Here is a 26,033-nt window from a genome sequence, read left to right as displayed (position 1 = left end):
TACAAGTTTGGTGCAATTTTTTCTAATTAAGTTAAGCTAATGCCTACTACAAGTTGATTATTAAAAAAGTAAGAATATTAGAATAAAACTATAACATTTTCAAAGAAATAAATAAAGCTGCAATATGAAAAATTATATACTAAAAAAAATCTGTATCCAAAAAAAAATACTATGCTTAAACTAAATAAAAAGAATAAACTATTAATAACCTTTTAACTAAAGTTATCAGTTTTTACAAACTTTAACAAATATCTAAATATAAGAGTTTAACCAAATCAAAATAATAATGTAAACAAGCAAAAAAAATAAAAAGTAAATCATTTTTTTTTTGTAAAAAAAAACTAAAAAACAATAACAATCTTAAGAAAAAGTTAACCTATTAATAATTTCAAATGTTATCAGTAATTTCAGCTTTGATAAATTTTTATAGGCAAAAAATATATAGAGATAAATAAGTTTATATACACAGATAAAATGTAGACTATTTAATGAAACTGTTTACTAATACACTTATAAAGTATAAAAAAAAAAAAAAAAACGTATAACAACTTTTTTTAAACTAGACTGGACCAATGCTGCTCAAACCTAATTCACATACTCAAAAAGTATAAATATGTCAAATGAATACTAGTCTACTGTTCATATAAAAAAACCTGTTCGTCTTATGTAAACTCTATTTAACTAGTTGATCATTTAATAAATTACCCTTCAGTTCAACCTGGAACCTTCCAAGATGGTTTTGGTCTTTAAACTAATAGGTAGGTGTATCCAAAGCATACTACCTTGGTAAGCCAGTGATTTATGACCATTACTGTTTTTAAATCTTGGTAGGAAAAAAATGTTTTGAGGACCTTGTTGAATGGATATGCACTTGAGTTATGCTTTTAAAGTAACACTTAAAATTTGCTGGTAAAAAATTATTTACAAATTTGAACATAAAAACTTTCAACTCATATTTGAATTAATTTTCATCATTTAATATTTTTTGTTAATTATAAATTACGTACACTCTCGTTGTACTTTTTATAGCCAATGCACCTGAGTGCTTTTTTTATGATTGTAGTTACTTTTTAAACAATCTATTGCTTAAGTTTATATGAACTGTTTTAACTAATTTTTGAAAAGAATTAATATTTAGAATACATTTTTGAAAGTTTTTTAACTGTTTCTTACTCTTAAAACTTTTTTTTGACTTAGCTAGTATTTTATAGACAAATTGTTACCAGTTGCATTTTATTTGGGTTACTATGTAGAGATAATTAGATCAGTGTAACATAACAGTCAACCCTCAAGATCAAACCGACAAGTCGAAACCGGTATCAACGACGTCTAAGGGTAGCAAAAGTTTAAACATAAGTCTCACAAACTACAATTTATAGTTTTTTTAATAAAAGAAAATTTGAAAATTTCGTTTTAAACCAAGAATAAATAAATATATAAATGTTTTAAATGTTTTCAAATTTTCTCAGACTAAATTTTCACATTTGAAAATTATGTTTTAGTGTGGGTCAATCAATAAAGTCAGTCGATAACTCTTATGTGTTCATTCACTAGTAACATACTAGCTAATAAAAAATTCTGAAGTTTAAATACTTTTTATTTATTGCAATTATTTAGTCAGGTTCAAAACTATTTCAAACAAAAACGATGAAAAAGTACATTTCATGTCTAATTTTCTCAGAAAAATGAAAGTTTATTTTTTTACTAAGCTTTCTTTAAAAGAAGTCAAACGTTTTAAGTTAACACTTTATATAGTTTTAAATCTTTTAGTTTAATATATTTAAGAAAAAAAACTTCATACAAAACCTAAACTCAAAAACATTTGTACTATAATACTCTCTAACTATTTTTTATAAAAAATCTCAATATATTAATAATTTGTATAGTTATACAAACAAAAAAGAAAACTAAATGTAAAATATAATTTTACATTTTGCTGTTAAGATTCCTCGAAAGTGGGTTAAGAAAGTATTTTTGATAGAATTGAACTAGAAAAGTTCACAAATCGTAACTTTATAAAAAAAGTTCGGAATTTTACTAAACTTTCTTATTCTGATTTAAACGTACGGGAAGCTGTTTGAAACTTATCATATTAGTAAAATTCTTATACCAACTCAGACAGTAATTTTCACAAGACCAACGTGTCAATTTAAGAAGACCTATTTTTATTGCCTTAATTACCTTAAATATCTTTCTGTAATAAGTCTGGCCCGTGATAAAGTTTTTCAGTTAACCTGATACGACGAATAGTAATCAGCTTATTCCAATTTTAAATGCAAAACAATTTTTCTACAACAATACACCTTTTGTAGAAAAAAGTTTACAGCAAAAAATATTTTTTGTAATGACTGTTTATTTTGAAAGCATTTTTGTTTAGATACTAGCTTTAAATAAAAGTTATAGTTTTTTCGAGATTATTTTCATTCAAAGTCAGTTTGTTATTGGCTTTAAATAAATGTAGACTTTTTTAATTGTTGTAAGCTGCATAAAGTAAATTGTATTTAAACTAACTGGTGGATCCTATTTGAACTTTACTTTCAATAAATTGTCTAAAACCACGTGGAACTTTACTCATTTGGATGTGCTTTAACTTGTTTACAAAATACAGTTCCTCTATAAAGGCGCCTTATCTTGACAAAAATTTTTTGAGTTAAAATAAACTTGATTACATTTTATTTTGAACGAGTTATTTGCGTCATAGTAAAAGTATTTCCAAAAGGAAAAAATAGTATAAAATAGTACGTTTGATAGAATTATTAACTGCAATTTTCATATCACCACGCGTAGGCAAACCCGATAAACAATACCATCTTTCAGTCTAACAACTATAAATTTAAAATATAACAGCACTTTACATATAAAAGGTTGTAAACCACAGCTTTAAGTAAATGTATACTTAACTAATTTTATTTTATACCTATAATAGTGCTCTTATTAACTTATTAAAACAGGTATAGCAGAGAAGTCAATCCAAGTAAATATTAAGAATAAACAAAAAATTTATGAGATACCTTAATAATAACCAGTATCATCGAAGAGTTGATTTTTAAATTATAAAGCTTACTTCAATAAAATACCAATTTGAATAAGTTTTGTACTTTGAAAATGCGTTCAGCAGTGAAGCTGGTAATTACTAAAGTAACTAATAAATCGTTTTTTTTGATAGTTTTCAAATAATACAATGTTAAAACTTTTACAATGTCTCTTCTTTTCCACTTTTATTTCCGCACCTAAATTTGACCATAGATTTGAGTAAACTTAATTATAAATATTTATTTACCATTGAACTCCAGTTGAAACAACGTCAAATAAAGTCTAGCTTTAAATTATTTTCGTGAAAATTCAACTCAAGATCATGATACCAAAAATTTATTTCCAAGTTATCTATTTCATTAAACAGGTTATAGGCATTAAAACAATTTTTAATTAAATAACTACTTAATTACAAAAAGTTGTTGAATTATCGGTTAATTTTTTGAGCATCGTTCTTTAATGAAAGCAATTCATAATTTCTATTTATGACATACACTAAACTACATTTATTTTATTCTATCAAGACTTTTTAATGCAAACTCAGTTTTGGTCAAAGACCTTGTCAGTGCTTAAATAAAAAATTTCGAAAAATATGTGAAAGTCATGGAAAACAGTGCTTAAACAAATAAATAAAAACAATTTTTTATTTATATAACAAAACTAATTAAAATTTAATCTTATGGTTGAATGTATGTAAAAAGTAAAATTTGTAAATTAAAATGATAATAAAAGAATGTTAAAACAATAATAACAACCTAGATGTAGGTTTCTTTTTTTCTTCTCGTAATTTTAAAATTGTGGTTATTAGTAGTTGAAGAGCTTTAAATTGAAACATATTCTAATGTGGCTAATTTAACTACTAAAAGCAATTTTAACTTAAAGCTCTTCAACTACTAATAACCACAATTTTATTTTAACAATGTTTATTTTGAAAACTTACGAGAATAAAAAAAAGTTTATTGTTATAAAACTGCTAACTAGACCAAAGTCGTGATTTATTTTTTTACTACTTACATTAATTAACAAACTATTTTTTACACTAAAATAATTTAGTTTTCACTAACTAAATTTTAATGAAAAACATTTAACATTAAAAATTTTAACAAAATATTTAAAAAAAATTTGTTGCAGCAGTAGAACAAAAATTGACAAAGGATGATAAAAATTACGCTAGTAAACTTTAAAATCAATATCAAAAAATTTAAACCGCTAATCTTTTTTTATAAAATGACGTTTTTGAAATAGAAAATGCTCTAAGAAAATTATTTATGTTTGTGTATAAACAATATTTATAATTTGTAAAGTATAAGCATCTAAAGTTTAATCTGAAATCCATTATTTACACTCTAAAGCTTTTCTTTTTAAAAGCTTTCGTCTATCAAAAAGTACCTAGTCAAAAAATTTCTTTATTGTTTCTATGATCACAACTCAAGACTCATCTTGTTGATAAGTTTTAGCGACTTTGCTGAACTTGGGACCCCAGTCATTCAAGTAAGAAAAGTCGACGTTCGCTGAACTGGTCGTTTCAATGCTGCTCAAACTGCCCCTTATACTGTTTCCACTTCCCTCGTTGTTGAAGCAATTTGTTTCATCTGCAGCTTCTGGTTCTTCCTGTTGAAGATTTAAATGAAATCAGTCAACAGCAATTATTTTAAAAACATTTTATTATCTATTAAATAATAAAATATTTTAATTTTGTTCAAAATTAGCCATATGAAAATGATTTAGTTTAATAAGTAAAAATTTTCATGTGAAATTTCCATAAATTGTATTACTGACAATCCTTTACTTTGGAGATTACAATAAAAGTTCTCGATTTTAAATAAGGAGAATAATCATTTCAAGTTTTTTTTAATTTTATTGTCAAAACGATGTTTCACTCGTTTGAAATAATTCAAACGAGATCCTAAGTTGAATTATTTTGAATAAGTAAAGCATTGTTTTGACATTAACGTTTAAAAATTTGAAGTTGCTTATAACTGTGTCTAATATAAGTTGACATAAAGTATGAATCCAAAAAAAAACAAGATAATAAACTTACAACATATACGTCTCCTAGATCAACTTTAACTTCGGGTGAAGGTGTTTGCTGTATGTTGTCAACTTCAACCTGTCATTTTTATTTTTTTAAATTTTCTTCGAGATATTTCAAACACAAAACTTTTATTAACGGTTAATTATTATCATTAGTTTCGTTATATTACATCTCTAATTCGAATTAGCTTAAGATTTCGTCTAAACTGCATTTATTTAACTTTTTTAGTTGAAAAATTTCATTCAAAATAAAGTTTAAACTTAGTAAGTGTTATATATTTTTGTCTGTATTATTACCTCCGAAAGTTAAGATATTAAAAATAACTAAAGCTATTATTGAAAAACTTTTGTTGGCTAGGCCCACTATCACACAGTTTTCAACTAGTATACAACATTGCGTGTTATCCAGTTGTTTGGAAACTAAATTAGTTACAGTTTCAACTGTTATTAACAAGTACTAACGTCTTCCTCGCAGCCTCCCTCCACAATTTGATGATCGAAACTCTGCATTTCGTCATCGTCGTAAAACGGCAGAGGGGAATTTTTCTTCGCCTGCTGCTGCTTGCGACGAATCAAAAAGCCTGTCACTCCGATGACTGTTAATTGATAGTATACTTTTATAAGTTAATGTATGTGAGCTAAAAAAGTAAAATAGTTATTTTTTGGTGAGCAACTACGGTTTTAACTTTTGACAAAACAATTACCGGAATGTTTGAATATACAAACAAAGGATAAGTAAAACTATATGATTTAAGTATACATAAAATACTAATATAAAATAATTATAGCTGCTAATTACAAAAAGTAGATTTTTAAATGTTAGAAGTTAAATAATCTAAACTAGTTTATTTTTGATTGTTTTGACTTATAGTATAACTGACCGTTTGCAAGCACAAAAACTATTCCGAGAATTATCCAAATGCTGCTTCCTCCGCCTGTAGAAGGAGAAGCATTTTCGCACAAAAACTCCCGATTTTCGTTGCAACTGTTGTTAATTAAAAAAATAATACATATTTTTTTTAACAAAAATTTATGATAAATGTGTAATGGTTTTAAAAATAAAGAAAAGAATAGTCTGTTGAAAACCTTTTATTCAAACTTAAGACAGAAATATTAACTCTTCAACACTTTAGATAAAACTAAATCCATGTAAAAACCTAAACCTAAGCTAAAGTTAGAATTAGAGCAGGAACAAAACTTACTCGCAAACATTGTATGTAAACTCAAGTTTTGACTCCAAACCGTTTTCTTGTGCTTCTCTGACAATGATAGTTTCGTTGTATTCACCTTTTTCAAAAGAATTGACGCTTGGTGAGATTTTCAAGAACGCAGAGTTTTTTTCGGCTAAAAATAAAATTAACGTATTTTGTACGAAACCACAATTATCTTAACAGTTTCTATGAAGCAAAACTCTTTGAATATCTTAAATAAAACATATTCTATGTTTGAGAATAATTATTTTGTTTATTGTTAGCTTTTTTTTTTTGTAACTTTTTATAGCACGTTTATTTTTTGCAGACAACAAACCTTGTATCACAGTGAATTTCGAGTAATCGGGCAGGGAAAACTCAAAACTGGTTGACACTTCGCCGACGTCGGAATCCGCAGCGACGAGAGTGGTGACCGCTCGGGAGTAGTTCGCCACCGTGCGGCAGACCCTAAAGTTCCACCCGTCGCCGACCGCGTGGGGCGGGTTGTCGTTCACGTCAACGATGGCGACTTCCACCACTGCCTTGCTGAATTTTCCACCTGATTAGTATGGTAAGGTGAAACTGTTAGTATAAGTGCTGTGTTTATAAGTAAATTGAAATTGTTGTAAATATGGAACTTGTTGTTAAATTTACTGAAAGGAAACGTTGTAAACTAAATTTTTGAAACTGAGATAATCGATGTACAGTAAGAAAAAAAAAATTATGACTTTTTTTTAGTTTTAATTTTTATTGACAGGTTGTATCGCTTCCGTTTTATTAACTTACATTCTAAGTATACATTCACTTTTAAAACAAACTAAAAACTAGTTAAGTAAATTATTTTGTAAATAAAAGTCACCTTGGTCGGTGGCAGTGACGAAAAACTTGTAAGTTCCCTTTTCGTGATTAACTTTTGGGTCTTCGAGGTCGATGTAGTCTTTTGTGGTGATTTGTCCGTCTTTTTCGTCGATAGAAAACCACTTTTCATTCTGATCCAAGGTGTACCTAGAAAACAACTATAATCATATAATCAACTTACTTAATCGTGTATAAAAATTTAATTATTTTTAACGTTTCAAAAGATTTTCATTTAATAACTTTAAAGTAATTGTGAATAATACATCTACAAAAACTTGAACTAACTTATTATAAAAAAAAATTAAGAGATAATTAGTTTAAAAATTTATAGAATAAAACAACTTAAATGTTAAGATTAAAGCACAATTTTTCATCTTTTGTTCATTTAAAATAATCTAGAAATTACCTGACATTCTGCGATGTTTTATCTGAATCTACTGCTTCAACTTTTATCAAGTTTCTGATTTTCTCTTGTGAATTTTCAACAATTTTCACTTTGTAAACATCTTTTGTAAACTTAGGTGCTTCGTTTACGTCTTTTACTGTTACTTTCAACATCGTCGTCGTCTATTAAAAATATGAAAGCTAAAATAACTAATTTCTAACAAAGAATTGAGCTAAAACATTTTGCGAAAATGAAACTCATTTGACTTCCCAAAACACGTGAAGAGTTTAGCAGATATTATTTATTGTTTACACTTATAGATTAGTTTTTTTAGTATAAACTTTTTGACCTTTACAATATTTTACCAACTTCAGATGAAAGTTTAATTTTGTATAAAGTACTATAATTTATAATTACTGCGACAATGGTTAAGTTTATAAATACATAAGATGGAATAAGTATTACAATTTTTAATTTTACAAATTCGTTACACTTGCCAGCATTTTTACACCCATATGAAACATTTTAAACCAAAACAAAAAGTATATAAAGCTGTTAATTTATTAGATAAAATATTTCAAACTCAATCAATCTATCTATTATTAAATCGTTATACTAATAAGAAACTAAGAAACTATTTTTTTCAGAAAAATTAAAAACTAGATATAACTTATCTAAAATATATTGCTAAAAAATATTAGATACTTTTAAATGTTCAATTTATTAGATACTATGAAATAAAAAACTTTTAATCATATATAAAAACAGTTCAAACTAACAGTGTGAGGATCATACTCATAATACTCTGGTCTGTTGTGAGCAACTATTTTCAACTCATAGCTATCCATGGTTTCAAAATCAACTTGCTTATCAAGAACAATTTCACAACTGGTCTCAGAAGTTTGCTTTATCTTGAACGTCTTATTGATATTCCCGCTGATTATGGTAAAGTATACCTGGTAGTTTACTTTTGTTGGTTTTGTTTTTTAACGGTTAGATAAATTTTAAAAAAACCGGAGACACAAATTCAATAAACAAACGATATTCGAGTTGTTCACATCAATTAAACACAAAACTAAAGTATGATAAAATTTTTAAACTTATATATTATCAAATGAATTTATATAGTAATAAAAGAGACAAAAACAACTAGCAATTATTAATTTCTAAAATTACATTTTTATTCTTTTGTTTAATGTCACCATCATTCGCCCTCAACGAAATAACACTTTCGCCCACTCGAGCACTTTCGCTGACGTCAGCTTGAAAAGGGGAATCCCCAACAAACACCGGAGGTACGTCGTTTTGGTCGACGACGAAAACTCTCACCGTTGCTGTTACCTTGTTTGAACCTAGATTTAAAATAAACAACATACAACTATTAAGAAATTAAAATTGTCAATAGTTTTTATTAAGTTTTACATATTTAAATCATGCAAGCTCATTTATATAGAGTTTTTAATAAAGAAACAATTTTTTATGAGTGAAACCACTATTACACCTGGTAAAATTTTAATTGACTATTATTTGACAGTAAATTGAAAGCATTTGACTTTTTTTAAGTCTTTTAAACTTATTTATACTTTTTTTAACTTGAAAACTATTAATAAAAAGTTAAAAACTGCAATTGACCTTGTGAATTTCCGTTCCTGTCTTCCGCGACGACTTCAAACTGAAATTTCTGCTGGTCTTCAGAGTTGAGTTTTTGCAGCAGTTTTATTCTTCCGTCAGGTAAAACTTCAAACCTGTTACCTGCGGGCTGCTCGCTACTTTTCAGCTTACTGAACTTTACCAAGTTGTTCTCGTCTGTTGCCGAGTCGGCATCCTTTGCTACTAAAGTGTGGACTATAGTACCTACAAAAAAGTTTTTTTTTGATGTTTAGTTGAGACCTATTATAAAGCAATCGAAACTAAGTTTATAAATCAATTGAAAAACAAAGATTGTGTTTTTTTTAACTGTACAAGTGTACAGTTTATAATAGCCTTTAAATTTTTCTAACATTTTGTAGTTTAACTTCATATATTACATAACAAGTCTTTTTTTATTGCTTTTTACATACTTTAAGTGTATATGTATATAAACTTAACCAAATAGTATAATAAACTTAATTTTACAAACGATATTTTCAGTATAATTTAAACTAAATTTCAATAAATTTATCCAATTAAAATCCTCTAAAATAACCTATTCCTTTGTTTTCAACCACAGTAACAACCAGACTTTCCTTGTAAAACACTGGTGAGTTGTCGTTTTCATCTACAACTTGGATATCGTAATGGTAGGTCATTCCATTGACGATTATTTTCAAATCGTAATCAGGTTGTTGTTCGTAGTCAACTTTTTCGTTCAAGTACAGCTTCAGCCCGTCGTGATCTTCCACTCTGAACTTTCCACTTGTTATCGCGTTGCCTTCGACTTTGTAAGCACTTTTTACTTTTAGCTGTATTAAAAAATTTTAGGTTTAAATATAAATAAACTTGATAAATTTTTTGAATTTTTTTAAACTTTTTTTTATTTTAAAGTTTGTTAGAAACTTTTTTTACGATTAAGAATGAACTTTATTTATAAGACTTTTAACCATACTTTACTTATTAAAACTTAAATGAACAAAACTTCAAAAAAACTTAAAGTGAGATTTAACTTTTTGTCTATTATACTTATTTGCTGCTACTACGTTTTACTTACAAGATGTTGGATTGTTATCTCTCCAGGCGTGTGTGATTCAGACACTTTTACCTCGATACACGCATCTTCAGTGCAGCCTACAAACAGTAAGTAAAAATTATGTTTAAACAAAATAAACAAAAATTGTCTTGAAAATGTATGAAAAAAATATTCATAAGCTCAACATTTAATAAACAATCACCATGATTATTTAAAATCAAAAAGTTTAAATGGCTTATTAAAAAGTAAAAAGTTTGCATACATAAACAAAAATTTTGAAATATTTAGTAAAAGACCAAAATTGTCTTAAATATTTAAATCTTTGGTTAGTTATTAGAATATAAACTTAAATTATTAAAACCAACATTTAACTTACCTGCAAATGCCGATCCAACAAAGAACAGGAGCTAAAAATAAATACTCTTTTAGTTATGTGTTAGACTGTTTATAGTAAATATTTTTTCATAATTACGAAAAAAAAATAGAAAAACAACATAATATTTTACAGATCAAAACCCTGCAGCTTTTACCAAAAAGGATTATCTATTTTGTATTCGTAAATAGGCATTTTATTTGTTTGGTTTAGTTAGCCAAGTTACTTTATAATTGTCTTTCAGTAAAATGTATACAAGTGTATTTATAATTCTTTATAGTCTCATTTAATCTAAAAAAGTACTAACTAGTAAATAACTTTGAAACTTACAAAAAATGCTGCTAGGTAGCTCTTCATTCTTTTTAATTGATTTGTTTCACAAACTTTAACTTTTAAACTAAATCTACTGACAAGTTTATTTAAATGTTTTAAGTTACTCTTAATTGCTAAAATCTACAGCTTTTTTATCATATAAAAGATAACTGTATTTATTTAGTTGTAAAACAGTTTATGACAAGGATATACTTAAGCAATACAAACTGTCGTGCAGAAAATAAATCGTTAGTTGAGTTCAAAATCAAAACAGCAAAGCTTTAGTACACATTTATTGCCAGATTAAGTGGTTTAAGAAACAAAAGCTAACAAACAAATTAAATTATTATTATTGTAAGTTTATTGTCATTACGATAGACCTAGGCATCACAACCTAGGCCACTTAAACAGAAAGACACATAACAAAATAAAAAATGATAACATAAACAGTTTTTTTTTTTAACGAAGACAGAACTTATATATCAAAATGAAAAGCATAAACTTTTAACCACAAACTTACATTATTTTTCTATTAGAATGATCAACATGAAATATTTAAATGCATTGACTAATAAAATAAAAGCCTAAAATCCATTAACAATAGACTAGCCAGATAAATAATCATTGAACATATTGATAAAGGACTGTTCATTAATAGAGGAAAGGCACTGCTAACTAATTTATCTAAACTTTTTTTTAACTGTTATTATATTAAAACTAATATTTTAAGCTAAATAAATTAAATAGAAACAGTTTAAAAAAACTATGTTTATTAGATGGAGTCTTAATTAAGCTATAGAAATATTTTGCCTATTTTTTGTGGTAACAAGCAAACTTTCGTTTTTTTCGGTGTTAAAATCAAACCAAGACTAATTAAAAAAAAGTTTTTAAGGAATCAAGCTTTGGCAAATGTTGTTTTCTTTAAAAAACAATTAGTTTGTGAGTTACACTATGTACACATAAAAAAAAAACTAGCTAATTTTGGTAAATGCTTATATTGTCTAAGTTATCTTTACAACTTAATAAGTTAACAAAATCAAAATTCTCTCAACAAAAAAGTTTGTAAAGTTAGTTTAACATGCATTAAACTCTTCACACTCCATTGGAGTTGTAACGGTTTTTCGTGCCCAACTGATCTGTTTGAGTTATGTTTGTTGTCACACTTCACGCTTACTTGTTAACAATGACAAGTTTTTGAAATAATTTGAAAAGGTGTGAAAAACCCAAAATTTCGTCATAGAGTTAATTGATTTTTTTGTCTTTCAAAATAAAAAAGCAATTCAAATAGAAATATTTTATAGATCTAATTGAATTTACAATGTGCAATTCAATGTTACTTTACACAAAGGAGTACGTATGTTTAAATGTGAAAGTTGACACTTTAATTCAAATTCTTTGTTTTACAATGAACAGCTTAAAACCAATTTTTGTTTATTGAACAAACAAAAAATCTCCTTCGAGTTTTACTTAGCAATTTACGCTTTACTTGTTACAGGTGATTACCTACTTGAAAAAAAAGCAATGTACAAACATTACTTTGTAGTGTTTTTAACTTATTCTAAGCCTTTTATAGTCATATTGTTGTACAAATTAAAAAAAAAAACTACTTAATGTAAAACTATAGTAAAGTTGATAAAATTGTTGTTTTCAAATATGAAATACTTCTTGATACGATTATAAAGCACTTAGTAGTGAAATGTTTCTTAATATGATTAAAACACTTGTTCTTAACATGTTGTTTTATGTATTGAAAATTAACAATACTTTATTCAATTAAAACAAATTAATTTTTTATGAAACAATAGTGTATGCTAATCATATGATGTTTAAATCTTTTTAACCTCAAAGCTAATTACCAATTTCATTAATTTTTTTTTTACTGTTTTAAATTTAGATTAACACTGTTTTATAATGGAAAATAATGCTTTATTATTTGTACACTAATATGTACTAAGTAATAAGTACTTCAGTGAAATTTATTGACTAAATTGAATCAGCTTTCCAGCTCAATTTTTTAATCTAAGATTTTTTTAACCTAAAACTTATCATTTTTAATTTTCAGAAGGTATAATATTATTTTATTCACAAAAACTTTCCCGACCACAACATCATTGTAATGACATTTTAACTTTTTATTTTATCTTGAAACTTTAAACACTAAATAAAAGCTAGTGTTGCTTCGTTTTTGATAGATAATTTAAGCTTTTAAGGCTAAAATCATTAAAATTAAACTTTTCCTAAAAATTAACAGTTTATATGTTAGCGTTAGTTTTTGTATAGTTGAAAAGTATAAATCATTGAAAAGACATCAACCGTTTCTTTGAAAAAAAATTGACTCTAAATTAATAAAAAAACCAATATGAAAATGGAAATATGAGCATAAAATTTAAATTAAAACAGCAAATTTATTTTATATATTGCTCAGCTTTAGATGAAAAGCATAAGTTAGTATCAAACTGCAAATCTTTTTTTTCAAGTAAAACATACTATAATATTTAGTTTTAATTTATTCAAGAATATAAACTAAAAGTTGTTTTGTAAGCAACTAATTATTTTAAAATTAATTTTGTTTTAATTTTAAAATTAATTAAACGTACACAACAGCAGACACAAATAAACTTTAACAATTCAACAATAATTATTTTTTATTGCTCAAGTTTAAGTTATTTAAAATTAAAGTAAAAATAATACTTCTGAAAAAAATATTTATTACAAATAGTCTTAATAGACAACTTTATGTTAAAACAGTAAACTAAATTTTTTTGGAACTTAATCTTTTATACCAATAAACTTGCTTTTAAAACAACAAAAACGCTAAACAAAAAAGTCTTTAATTAAATAAAAATCTTACACTCACCTACCTTAAAATCTAAACCTCTTACAAAACTGATTTAAGAGACTTGCTTTCTTAATTGACATTCTATATCATACAAAAGAATGATCAAAACTAAAACTAAAATTTTATTATTAAAACTTATTTTGTGTTTTATTTTAAATTACAACACCTTATTACACATATAAAAAAAGCATCTTATAGTTATAATATTTATTTTAATTCATATACTTTCTTTACTAAACTTGGTTTTGAGTTTTTCTATTAAAAACTATCACGAAAACTACAAGTGTACTTGTTGTTTAAAACTATATCTACCAAACGTTTTATTTTTTGTAACAAATTAATGAAAAACATTTTTTGATACTTTTTAAAACAACAATATCGAATTTTTTCTATGAAAAAATAAAAATGAAAGTAAATAAAGCTTTATGTGTAATCAAGTTTAACAACCAATGAACTATACACAAGTTTCCTGAACTTTAGGTTCAAACTTTTTTCTAGGAAAAAAAAAACAAAGATTAAAAAATAACTATATGTTTAATCAACTTTAACAACCAATGAACTGTAAACAAGTTCAAACCTTCTATAACCTTTTATTTATAACTCATAAGTTAAAAAAAATTATCAAACTATTTTTCAAATTAATACGGAAGTTTATTTTTTTGCTGTAATTATTTTACAATTTTGTTAAAAAAATGAGCTTTCAACTGTTTAGCTACTAATATTTTTAATTAAATTAGAAACAAAATGAAACATTGATATAAACTTCAATTTTTAAAAAGTATTAAAGCCAGAATTAATAATTAACAACTACCATTTTTAATACATTTTTTTTCTTTCAATGCTAAAAACTTTTGTACAAGTTTATAATTTCTAGTTTTTTTAGACTATTATTATAACTTTTTCAGCATTAACTTTCGATGCTTTTATTAAAGTAGTTAAACGTTTTACGTTTATACACTTTTTCACATCAGTCTTCTTAAACAAGTTTTTAATATAACTTTACACTAGTTAAAGTATATTTGTACTTAAACATTGTGTTTAACTTAAAGAACTGTTAATGAGGTTAAAACAACTTAAGCAAGTTTTAATTATATTTTTACACCTTTTAAATGTTTAGAAAGTTTGTTGGCTCACTTAAAACCACTCTCTAATTTTACTTTGTTTACGAAACAAAACAAAACTTTATTCCTTTAAATAGGTCATAATTAGTTTTTTTTTACATTTAAAGTTTAAAAGTTTACATTTAAAGTTTGAAATTAAATTAGTTTTTTTGTTCTATCTGGAAAGTGCTCAAGTTTTAAAAAACAGCTGTAGAAATGATAAGACAAACTAATTTTTAACATCAATATTTAAATTTTAAACTTTAAATTTGTATAAAAAAATATATCTCAAGTCTTTAAAGTTCACTCAAATTAGGTGCTTGACTAAATAAATCTTACAACTTAATAACCTTAATACTTTTTTTAAATAAATTGAGACAAACCTCTTTAAAGCATTATGCTCATTAAAAAGCTAGAGCATATTATTTTTAGGTTTTATGAATACATCTAACAATAAAAACTAATCACTACTAGTTATTAGTTGTAACAGTTGTTACAATACTAATGATATGACTGAGACAAATTAGGTTGTTATATATAAATTATAAAAACAGTAAAACATTATTGATGTTGAAATTAATTGCCTGGACTTAATAAACATAAGTCTCTAGCTTATCAGGTTAGTAAACTGTAAACTGAAAAGCTAAATCACATAAAAGATCAGGGCTTCCTTGAAGGTTCTACATTAATCTGAGCGGTACTTTAATAAATGAACAGTTGAAAAATTAAAATTTAGGTAGGTTGCAACAAGGTAAAGTTTGTTTTAGGAATATAACGAAAATTGATTTTTATCTAAATTTAGTCATAGAGCAACTTTATGATAGGTATTAAATATAAATTGTAGCACGTCCTATACAGGACCTTTAAAGGTATTCAAGTGGTGTGCAACTCAATAACTGAATTTTTGTTTTGCACCAGGTCGTAGAACACAACATTTTCAGCAATTTTTTTTTTGTTGTTAATTAAAAACACTGGTAAACTTTTGAAATATTTAGAATATTAGCAAATACTTAGTTTAATAAGTATTCATTTTTATGCAAGTATGTTTACTAAATTCCTAAACGAATTGTTTAAATAAAATGTTTGATAGTTAAATTATTTACTTAAATACTTTTGAAATTTAAGTATGAAATTATCTTAGCTAGTTGTTTGTTTTTATTTTGTTGTTGTTTACATGGTTTATCTTGTTATGGTTGAAATTATATGTGTAGACAAATAAAACTATAAAATGTTTATAGCTTAACATATAAAAATAATTTAATTTGAAAGCACTAATACTTAGTTTACAATTTATTTTAATGTTTATATAATTTTAAGCTAGTCAATACGACTGAGTTAACTATTCTAGACAACATTTTGTTTTACTATTTAAACACTATTTATTTTTTTACATTAGTTATTATGAATTAAATGTCATGTTCGGTTTTTTTTACGAGCTCATTTTCTTATATCTTCATTTTTATCTAAAGCACCAATTTCTAATGCTAGTTACATTTCTCGAAATATTTAGTGTATTTTACTATTTGTAGCTCGATGACTAAAAGGTCTTTCTATACATCAGGTCGTTTGGCCATATTTTTAAGCGTCAATTTCTTTATCAGGATTAATAAAATAATATTACTAACTCAAATTATTGTAAAAAAAAAAATTACTTATAAACAGTAAACACAATCCGTCAGGTTAGCGTAATGCTAAAAATATTATCAATCTAATATATAAACCAAGCTGACCATAATTTAGCAATAGTCATCTTTTAACAATGATTTTTACTAGTTACAAATAATATAATAGTCAATATATAACGTATAACTAGAATAGTTGAAAAAAAGTGATAGAAAAAATAAGCAATTTTATATAAGCCTAAATATAAATTAACTTATAAGTTAACAGAAAACGCCACAAAATTAAAGTTAATCATATTTCTTGAAACTAAAAGCTATAGCAAGTACCTTGTTTCTTAAGTTCATTTAAGTCTGTTTTTGATCTTTATTTTAACTATGTGATGTTGTCTTTTACTGTTTTAGATATTATACGTTAGTTATTGGTTCAATGTGTTTTTTATACTCAGCTTAAAAAGTTTTATAGGTTTTAAATTAGTATTCTGGTTTTTAGTTTTAGTTACTTTTATCAGTTTGAGATCAAGTTGAAATAAAAAAGAGAAATTTCGATAAATGAGTTTTTTTATGCTAGTATCTTAATATATAATGTGTTATGGTTTTTAAAAAAATAGGATACAGTACTTAGTAATTAACAAGTACTAATTTTTTGTTAGAAATGTTTTTTTTTGAAAACTTATTGGTGAAACTATATAACTAGTATATTATCAAGTAATTTTCAGCATTTCAGTTACCCACGTAAATAATAAACAGTATACTAGATTTCTGCAATATTCGTGTATACTATTTCTTTTTTATTTAATACTTTTAAATAAACAGAGAACAATAAACAAAGAAAAAATTAAATAAAAATATATAATTTATAATTGAATAAACTCGATATATACAGAAAATATTTAAAAATTAACATAGTTTAACTTTGATTGATAAGTTTTAGTACCGATATCAGTTTGAAGTAAAAAAAAATTAACATAAAACACGACTAACTGTTTAATTTAAAATATAAAATTACATAAATTTAAAAAAAAACATCATTTAATCTAATAAACGAAAAAGATATAGTGTTTTTTGCAAATATGTTGTTTTAAAATATCTTTGAATAAATACCTTTTATTTACTGGTTCAATCGAGTTTACATGTTTTTTGATTATTATTTTTTATTTATAAACAAGTTTTTTAAAGTTTAAAAATAAATATTTTATTAAGTTTAGTAATTGGTTTCTTGTATGCTCTTTATATTATTATTAGGTACTTATGACAATAGTAACGTATTGAACAAAATAAGTTAAACTTTAAATTTCCAATAACAGACAGTTTACAGTTTAAATAAGAAATTATATTTACTCTAACCTGACGAAACATTAACATCATTGAAACAATATTAGTGCATAAACATATTGTATAGTTTCAAAAAATAAGCTTGAAATAAGATAACTGTTTTTAAGCAGTCTCTAGTTTGTATCTAACATAACTCTCAAACTTCGGAAAATTTTAAATAGTATAACTTTTTATTCACTTATTTTTCAACGAATAAAAACTGAATCAAAAATATCTTTCCAAACGTATTTAACAAAATAAACCTAAAAACTTTATGAAATATTAAATTCAAAAGCATGTTGAAAGAAATAAACATGTGTACAAGTCGTTACTTTTAAAAAACTAAAACAATTTTTTTTTAGTTAGAAAAGAAAAGAAAATTACTTAATTTATAAAGCAAAGTTCATTTTTAAGCTTAGTACAGAAAAAATAAGTTGTTAAATTATAGTTATATACAATCTGTTTTGTATATCTAAAAAAATCTAACTAAACTATATTAACTAAATTCCAAAATTAGTGAAAATATATATACAAAAAAAAAACTGTAGCTGAGCTTAAATAATTTTATAAAAATATTTTAACAAAAATAATTTTGTATTAAATAAAAAGTTGTAAAAATTTTAAACACAATATCTTAGTAAGAATGAACTAAAATAAAATAACTTTTTAAGCATTGTATTTTAAAGAATTTTTACAACAAGTGTACAATCGAATCTTCTAATTAACCGAGACCTAGAACAATGTTACTTTATACTGTTGGAAATTGTTAAATTTAAAGTGTTAAATTATACAAAAAAGAACTAATGAAAAAATATTGGAATAATAAAATTATACTTTTAAAATATATAAACAAATAATTACTACAAAACTAAGAAAGTCTAAGAACAGTTATTTAATAACTAAAGTTTTGCCATAAAAAATAATAATTTAAGTTTATAATTATATTATTATCTTTAAAACTTTTTTTAATGCATTCTATAACAAAAGAAATAAAATTTAGATACCCAAAAGTAAGATCTAATTTAATAAGTTTAAATATTTAGAAATTCTCAAAATTATAGATTTGAAAATTTTATACTGTTAACATCGTCCGATGTTTTCATTCAAATCAAACAGTGTATTATACTATTATTTATATTTATAAAGCGAAGCTATTTGTTATATTTTTAGTAAAATGTACTGAACCTCAAATAAACTCACAACTAAAAACTGTTTGTTCTACAAATATTTCAAGTTTTCTACTGTTTAGTATTGACTTAGTATATTTTTTTATTTTAAATGTGTTTTCTGCATGTTAAAGTTTTTTTATGTACAACATATTATATTTTCAAATCTATTTAAAGTCACATAAAACAAAAGAAAAACTCATTAGTATAACATTAATTGAAGCCTAAATATTGCTTGAGTAAAGTACAGCATATAAAACAAACAGTAATTATTCTAAGTAGGAACTAAAGCATTAATTATATCGTTAAATTTTAACAAACAAGTTTTAAAGGCTCATTTTTTGCATTTACTCTTCTAATGACTCTATACACGTCAATGCTAGCACAGATTTCAAATGTAAAGGTAATTTTTTCTGTATTTTAGGTTTTTAATTTTTATAAATTTTGTTTTTGTAGTATATGTTTTTTCATTTGGAAATTTATAAAACATATTTTTTCCTAGTTTTAGTTATTATTTGTACTAAAACACAGTACTTACGTACTCTAAGTTTGCAACTAGCTTTAAAATTATTTTCTAGTTTAGAAACTAAATTTCTGTAGTTACCACTATAAAAACTTTTAATAAGAAAGAAATACTTGTTTAAAATAAAAGTTATTTCCATTTAAGTATTAAACACCTGTTTACCTCTATACCGTAACATTAAATTAATATTTATCATGGATTTTGCTTTTGACATTTTTATTAAGTTGATAGATATTTAGAATATAAATTTTACTTAAGCAAAAAAGCGTTTATATACCTTAGATGTAAAAACACAAACAATTTTTTAACAGTTCTGGTCAATCTAATTAAACTAAATTGTTTTCTCGAATACTAAAAATACAGCTTGACTAAAATATGAAAATACGAAGTAATGACTTGAAGTAGTTATCCTTTATAACAAAAAAGAGAGCTTGATTTATTTTTCAGATATTTATTGAATCCGCTCTTACTTTTTACTCTAACATAAAGCATTTTAATTAAAATAATTTTGTGATTAGTTCAGCTGCATAAAATAGTAAACGTCTTTTGTAACAGTTAGCATCCATTATGTCCTGTACTCGGTATATATAACTGTAAATTGCACAAGAAACATTTCGTCAGAAATTTATGATCGGCTTGTTTCAAAATCACGCGACTTTTGGTATGATGTCGTCATAAGAGTCATTAAAAACTTATCTTATATCTGTTTTATTCTACTTAAATAAACGCGAGCTACATGAAAATGCTTAATATAGAATTTAGGACTTATCATTCAAATATAGAATAGCATACAAAAAATTCTATTTTGTTACATTAGATCTTCCGTATTTCTTAAAAAATTCTACATTAAACAATAAAATATGACTTAATGATACAAACAACAGTTTAAGATTACACGGTATTTTAAAATATAAAAATTACTAGTTTCAGTATGTCATTTAATTGATAAGTATCACAAGCGAATAAAAAAACTTTTTGTTTAGAATTTTAAGTGGCGTATACGTACTAATATAAAAGAAAAAAATATATATGCACAAAAATTACGTTTCTTGCAATTTTTTTAATGATTAAAATAGTGTAAGTTAAACTCAATCTTTTTGTACATTATAAAATGGAAAAAAAAAATTTCAAAGCAAAATAACTTTAATTTGGCGTCATTGCTTAGCTTTAAAATAAAAAGGTATTTTTAATTACATTTTTTAATTTGAAACAAGTAACAGTCACTACACTTTTCTATCTTTGAACATTTAAACAGTTCAAGTTATAAAATTAAAAGTTTTGTGCCTTCTTAAGTGATATTGTTTGAAAGATTAATTTCTTTGGGTAAGTTTTAAAAACTCTTCTACCTAAGATTTTACTATATTTCAAGCGTTTGTTTGTTACAGGAGCTTAGGTAAGAAAAAAACGTTGTAACTAAATTTGAAAAAAGATATTTGGAAGGTTTTTTTTCAAAAAGTTTGATGCTATTTTTTTAAATATTTTCTATTTATTTAACTTACTATTAAATAAATCATTATTATGTTGATTAATAAACTTAGCTTTTAAAACTGAGTTAATATACTAACACCTACAAAGTATCATGAAATATAAAGCATAAACTAGTTTATTACTTTTTAATTATCAACAGATAAGATTAAACATAGTTTTTTTTTGTGTTTTTAACAACATGAATTTATATATATTCAAAAGTTAAGATTAAATTGATTAAGAAATGTAAAACATTGTTAAAGAACCGTTTTTTAATAAAAAAATGTTGTCCACAAGCTTTTAAATACTTGTTTAATTATGATGAAAAATAAAACAATCAAGTAGAATTTTTATCTTAAATATTCAAAACATTGCTAACAAGTTTTACAAAATAAGTTTAAGTAAATATTTTAGTTTTATTAAACAAGAGCAATCAAATAAAATGTCATACTAAGTAAATTTTTATAATGTTGTTTAACTTTTTTTTGTGAACTTTTTTAATTACTTTAATTATAGTGCAAAACAAATGGTACACAAAAATAAATTTAAAATAAGTTAACATACCTTTAAATATTATTTTGCTCAATTTTAACTGAGGTTTCTGTTTAAGGTTGTAGTTGATTTAAGTTTCCTGTTTAAATTTTATAGCCAAAAACTTACTTTAAAAACTAAAAAGTTTAGCTTTATGTCTCGAAATGACCAAAAATCAACTACAGTTTATCAAGTTTTACTGAACATAAAAAAACTCATTTAATATGTATGTAAAGAAAACTAACGCATTAAACTTTTCTTTTGTTTTTTGTATTTTAAATTTTATAAGATCCTAAACAACTAAATTTGACAAATATTATAAATTGCTAGAGAGTAGTCTATAAACACCAAATTGTTTGTATATATATTTAAAAGCTTAATGAGCGATTTCTACCTTTAATGATTAATCAGTTCAAAAGATTTAAGTAAAAAAATATGCTTTGTCTTCTGTAGACATTAAGTAAAATTTCATAACAGTTTATTAATCAAATTTATATTGAAATAATGATTTCCCTAAATTATGTTTGTAAAAGCTTATCAAACTTTTTTAACCTTTATTTATTTAAAAATATTAGTATGAAGTAAAGTAAAAGTAAAATAGTCTTTGCATTTTCTTAACTTACTTTCTGAACTCTTTTAGTATAAAACTTCTTAAGAACTAAAAAAATCAACTTTTATGACTTTTTATAAAGAGGTCAACAAATAAAACAGACTTTTAAAGTCTTGTGTGAAAAGGTTATAAAAATCTTTATAATTATATCTTTGTCGTTAAAATTCATTTATTACTGTTTGAAGTAAGCATAGATTTTTTGCATTTAAAACATATTTTGAAAATATTAAAATTTAAAACGTAGTTTATATTACAACACACATTCAACGTTATTTTTGACAAAGTTAAAAGTATACAAAATTACTTTAAGAGATATTTAAGTATATTTGAAATTCATTTAGTATCTTAAATAATACTCAAAAAATAAAAAGGTAGCAAGAAATCTTGGACGTATGTTATGTATACTTTTTGCTCAACTGTCGTTTGTTTGTTTTTATTAACTCTTTTGAAACAGTAGAATTTTATTTAGTTTCTAAAGCTCTTAATAACGTATAGTTGTGCAAAACCAGTTCATTTTTATAAAAAAAAATATTGAAAAGAATATATTTAAATAATGAAAAGAAACAAATCTATATTTAGTTGTTTAGATAAAACAGCTTTTGATTTGTACTTGTTGAACTTCTCTAAATTTTTAAATTTAACGAACCCATAAACATTATATTTCTTAATGTAGAAAGATATTTTACAAAAAAAAATCATAACAACCTTATAGACTTATTCAAAGTATATATTTTAGAGCTGTAAAATTTTTATGATTCTTAAACAAAAATATTAAGTAGCAAAACTGGGCTCTACGACTATATTAAGCAACAAAATGGTATGTATCCATATATGCTTTTAACTTATCAAAATATTTAAAACCTGGTATTAGTTAAAAAATATCTTTATAGACTAACTAATGTATAATACTTGCTTGAAAAATAGATTAATTATACGACACGCTTTACTATTTCTTTTTTAATGAAATTTAAAGGTACAAAATTCTTTTTTTTAGAATAAATTTTTAACCCCTTAAAATACATGAACACTTTTAACTTATTTTAGTTGTTAAATCAGAATTGATGTATTATCAATGATAGTTGTATAAATTTCTGCTAATTATTAAGTTAAGCAAGATTAGTACGTAACTTTTTTTATTAGTTATTCGATTTTGAAAGATTTTAAATTCTAATAAAGTACAGAAAAGTAATTGAATATTGAAAAACCTTAAATACTTGTATCAGGTTGTTGTTTTTTTATTGTTCATAGTTACAACTTTAGTGGTAATGCTTTAGATTACTGCTTAAAACCAAAGTATTTAATGTATTCCAAATCAAATAAAGTCTTAATTTGTTGCTAGGTATTTTTAATATTTTTAAAGCTGTGCTCATTTCTTAAGAACAAAAACAACTCAAAGTTATTAACTGGTATTAACCTTCAGCTTGAATATTTGTTATTGCTAATTCTTTAAACAATTTAAAATTTCCAGTTTAAAATTAAGTTATATAAATTAACGCTGGTTCTAATTAATATTACAATGTTTCTAAAAAATTAAGTTTATCACAATTCGATGATTACTCATTTAAAATACTTAACTACGATTTACTAAAAAACTTAAAAATACTGACAAATAAAAAGAAGTTTCATCGACATCTAAAATAAAAATAATTAAAATGTTTACGTACTGCCATCGACTAGTTTTGATTAAAATGTGTTTTATTATGGTTATCAAACAAATAATAACAAAAAAATTGTTTATATTGAAAATCAAATCTAAAAGCTTACTCGCTAAAAAATTAGTAAAAATAGAATAATATTAGTTTTATAAATTATAGATAAACGAAAAACTCGCTTTTTTTATTTACAGGTTTGTCGATTGCAAAGTATCGAAAATATGTTAGTTTTGAATCATAAAATTATAAATTAAGTAAAAGACTTATTAACCACCCAAACTTAAGAAATTAACAACTAACGGTTTTTAAAAAAATACTAATAAAATATAGTTGTAGCCTCAATTTGGTTTATCAATTTCAAGTAATTGTTTTGTAAACACTTTGTGTTAAACTTAATAAATAATTTACGTAAGTTACTGCAACGCTTTAATAATCTTTTTAGTGCATATAAACTTTAATTTAAGCATATATTGTATTTTGATTTTGATAGTAAAACTAAAGTTTAAGCACATATGAAAGGTTTAAGCTTTGTAAGAGGTAAAAAGTAAAAAATAAACTTTATAGAGCAATAATTAATTACAACGTTTTTTAAGTTTTTTCAACCTTTATATTGTTTAGATTAAATTAAATTGTATTACTTTCAAGTTTTTTAGTTCTCTTTACTTATTATCATTTTACTGAAAGACTAAAAGGTTTAAATCAAAGTAAAAATTACTAATTAAAAACTTTTAAAGACTAGAAATTTAAAGTTTATAACCAGTTTTGTATTTTCTAAGCCTCATTTTAGATAAAGTGTAGCTAACAGTAATAGGGTACTATATCTAAAAAATATTTGTTTAATAAACTTTATTTAAATTTATGACTATGTATTTACATAGTTTGAACCTTAGTTGTTATTGTTGCTTTGTTTTATAGAAAAATAAACTATTATAGTCTAATTTCAAAAATAAATATTTATTTTCTTATAAATCTAAAGAAGTTTGTGCTTCATCATTGTATTTAAAATGCAGATAAGACTACTAAAACTTTATGGTATAAAATATAGCTTCTTTACTAATTTATTTTGAAAGGTCAAAATAATAGTATTTAGTCATTATGATATTCACCTTTTAAAGTTTTATCTAGGAAAATTAAGCTTTTGTTTTGACTTAATAGTACAACTTAAAAGTAAATTTGTTTGTTAGATATTTTTTATAGTTTTTTGCTATTATTGAAAACCTTATCATTAAATTAGATTACTTCTTAATTATGTTCTAAAAATTAGTTTTGTAATAAAACTTAAGCTTTGTTAACAACGTCTTAACTACGTTATAAAATACTAACTCTTAATTATTATTTATAAAGGTCTAAGAAAATATTTTACACTTATTTATATCTAGTGCTTTACTTCAGCTTTTTGTTTTTTACTTAACAGCGTTTTTGCAAGTATAGTTTTTAGAAAAGAAAAATGTCAGCAAAATTCTCAAAATAACTAGTCTATTTTTATTTTTCAAATAAAATATTTTTATAAAACTAACTAATCTAATCAGCTATCAATCAAAGTTATTTCTTGCATTAATCTGTGTAAAATTTGAAGTTCTAATTAATATCTTTTTTTATAAGAAGTAGTCTAATAAGAATTAGTTTGTATGTTTTTTAGCTAAATAATTGACTTCCTAGAGTATTTAAAGTTTTAAATTTAAGATTAAATTAAACGTAAAGCTAGTACAGTAATCTTATAGGGTCGAATTTCAATTAATTACCTTCTTAAGTTTTTCAACTTTTTGCATAAATACTTCATAAGAAAGTGTAACTAACTTTGTTCTACATACTTTTTTAACAATAACATAGTCAAAACTTAATCTAAATACTGTTTTTAAACTTTTTTTGTTTTAAAAGCTCTGATATGATAGCCTTTCAGTATTTTAGAAGTCAAACTGTTCAAAAACTACCATAACTTTAATAGTTCATTAGTATATCGAAAGAATTAAATTTAAAACTAAGAAATATTTAAATTATAATAACATATTTCAAAGTAAGTCGTTTTTAAGTATTATATAGTTATTTATTGTTTATGTTGTAAAAAAAATATTTAAGCAGCAATTTGTATGACTTTCATAGTTAACCTTTACCGATCGTGTTTTGAATGTTTATTTTTCAAAATACCAACATACACTTGACATGAAAATTTCTAGTCAAAAAAAAAGTTCAACAACAAGCTAGAAATGTTTTATAAAACTTGAGGAGAAAGTGTACTTTTAATGTAATCAGCTTTCATTTGACGTCACTTTCAAATTATAACTAAGATTAGTTGCACATTTTCTTTGGATTTTTATTTTAAAACTGTTTATTGTGTCCTTAAATTATACTATACAATCTACCA

At 24.0% G+C, this 26,033-nt stretch overlaps 1 protein-coding gene across 1 annotated transcript; it reads right to left on the bottom strand.

The window, feature by feature from the left end:
* Nucleotides 1-4,461: 4,461 nt before the first annotated feature.
* On the bottom strand, nucleotides 4,462-10,895 carry LOC145838748 (cadherin-8-like). The gene is made up of 15 exons (XM_082946371.1): nucleotides 10,869-10,895; nucleotides 10,542-10,572; nucleotides 10,187-10,263; nucleotides 9,686-9,941; nucleotides 9,133-9,354; nucleotides 8,677-8,852; nucleotides 8,280-8,456; nucleotides 7,522-7,682; nucleotides 7,117-7,262; nucleotides 6,595-6,816; nucleotides 6,270-6,411; nucleotides 5,949-6,052; nucleotides 5,530-5,663; nucleotides 5,075-5,143; nucleotides 4,462-4,644 (listed from the first exon to the last, which is right to left on the bottom strand). The coding sequence occupies exons 1-15, from the start codon at nucleotides 10,893-10,895 to the stop codon at nucleotides 4,462-4,464; spliced, it is 2,127 nt and encodes a 708-aa protein (XP_082802497.1).
* Between the last annotated feature and the right edge of the window lie 15,138 nt (nucleotides 10,896-26,033).

This window comes from Thalia democratica, chromosome 6 (assembly GCF_965202585.1).
Source record: "Thalia democratica chromosome 6, ktThaDemo2.hap1.1, whole genome shotgun sequence".
Lineage (NCBI taxonomy): Eukaryota > Metazoa > Chordata > Thaliacea > Salpida > Salpidae > Thalia > Thalia democratica.
Note: the sequence above shows the minus strand (reverse complement) of the source record. Positions and strands in the feature narration are given on the sequence as shown.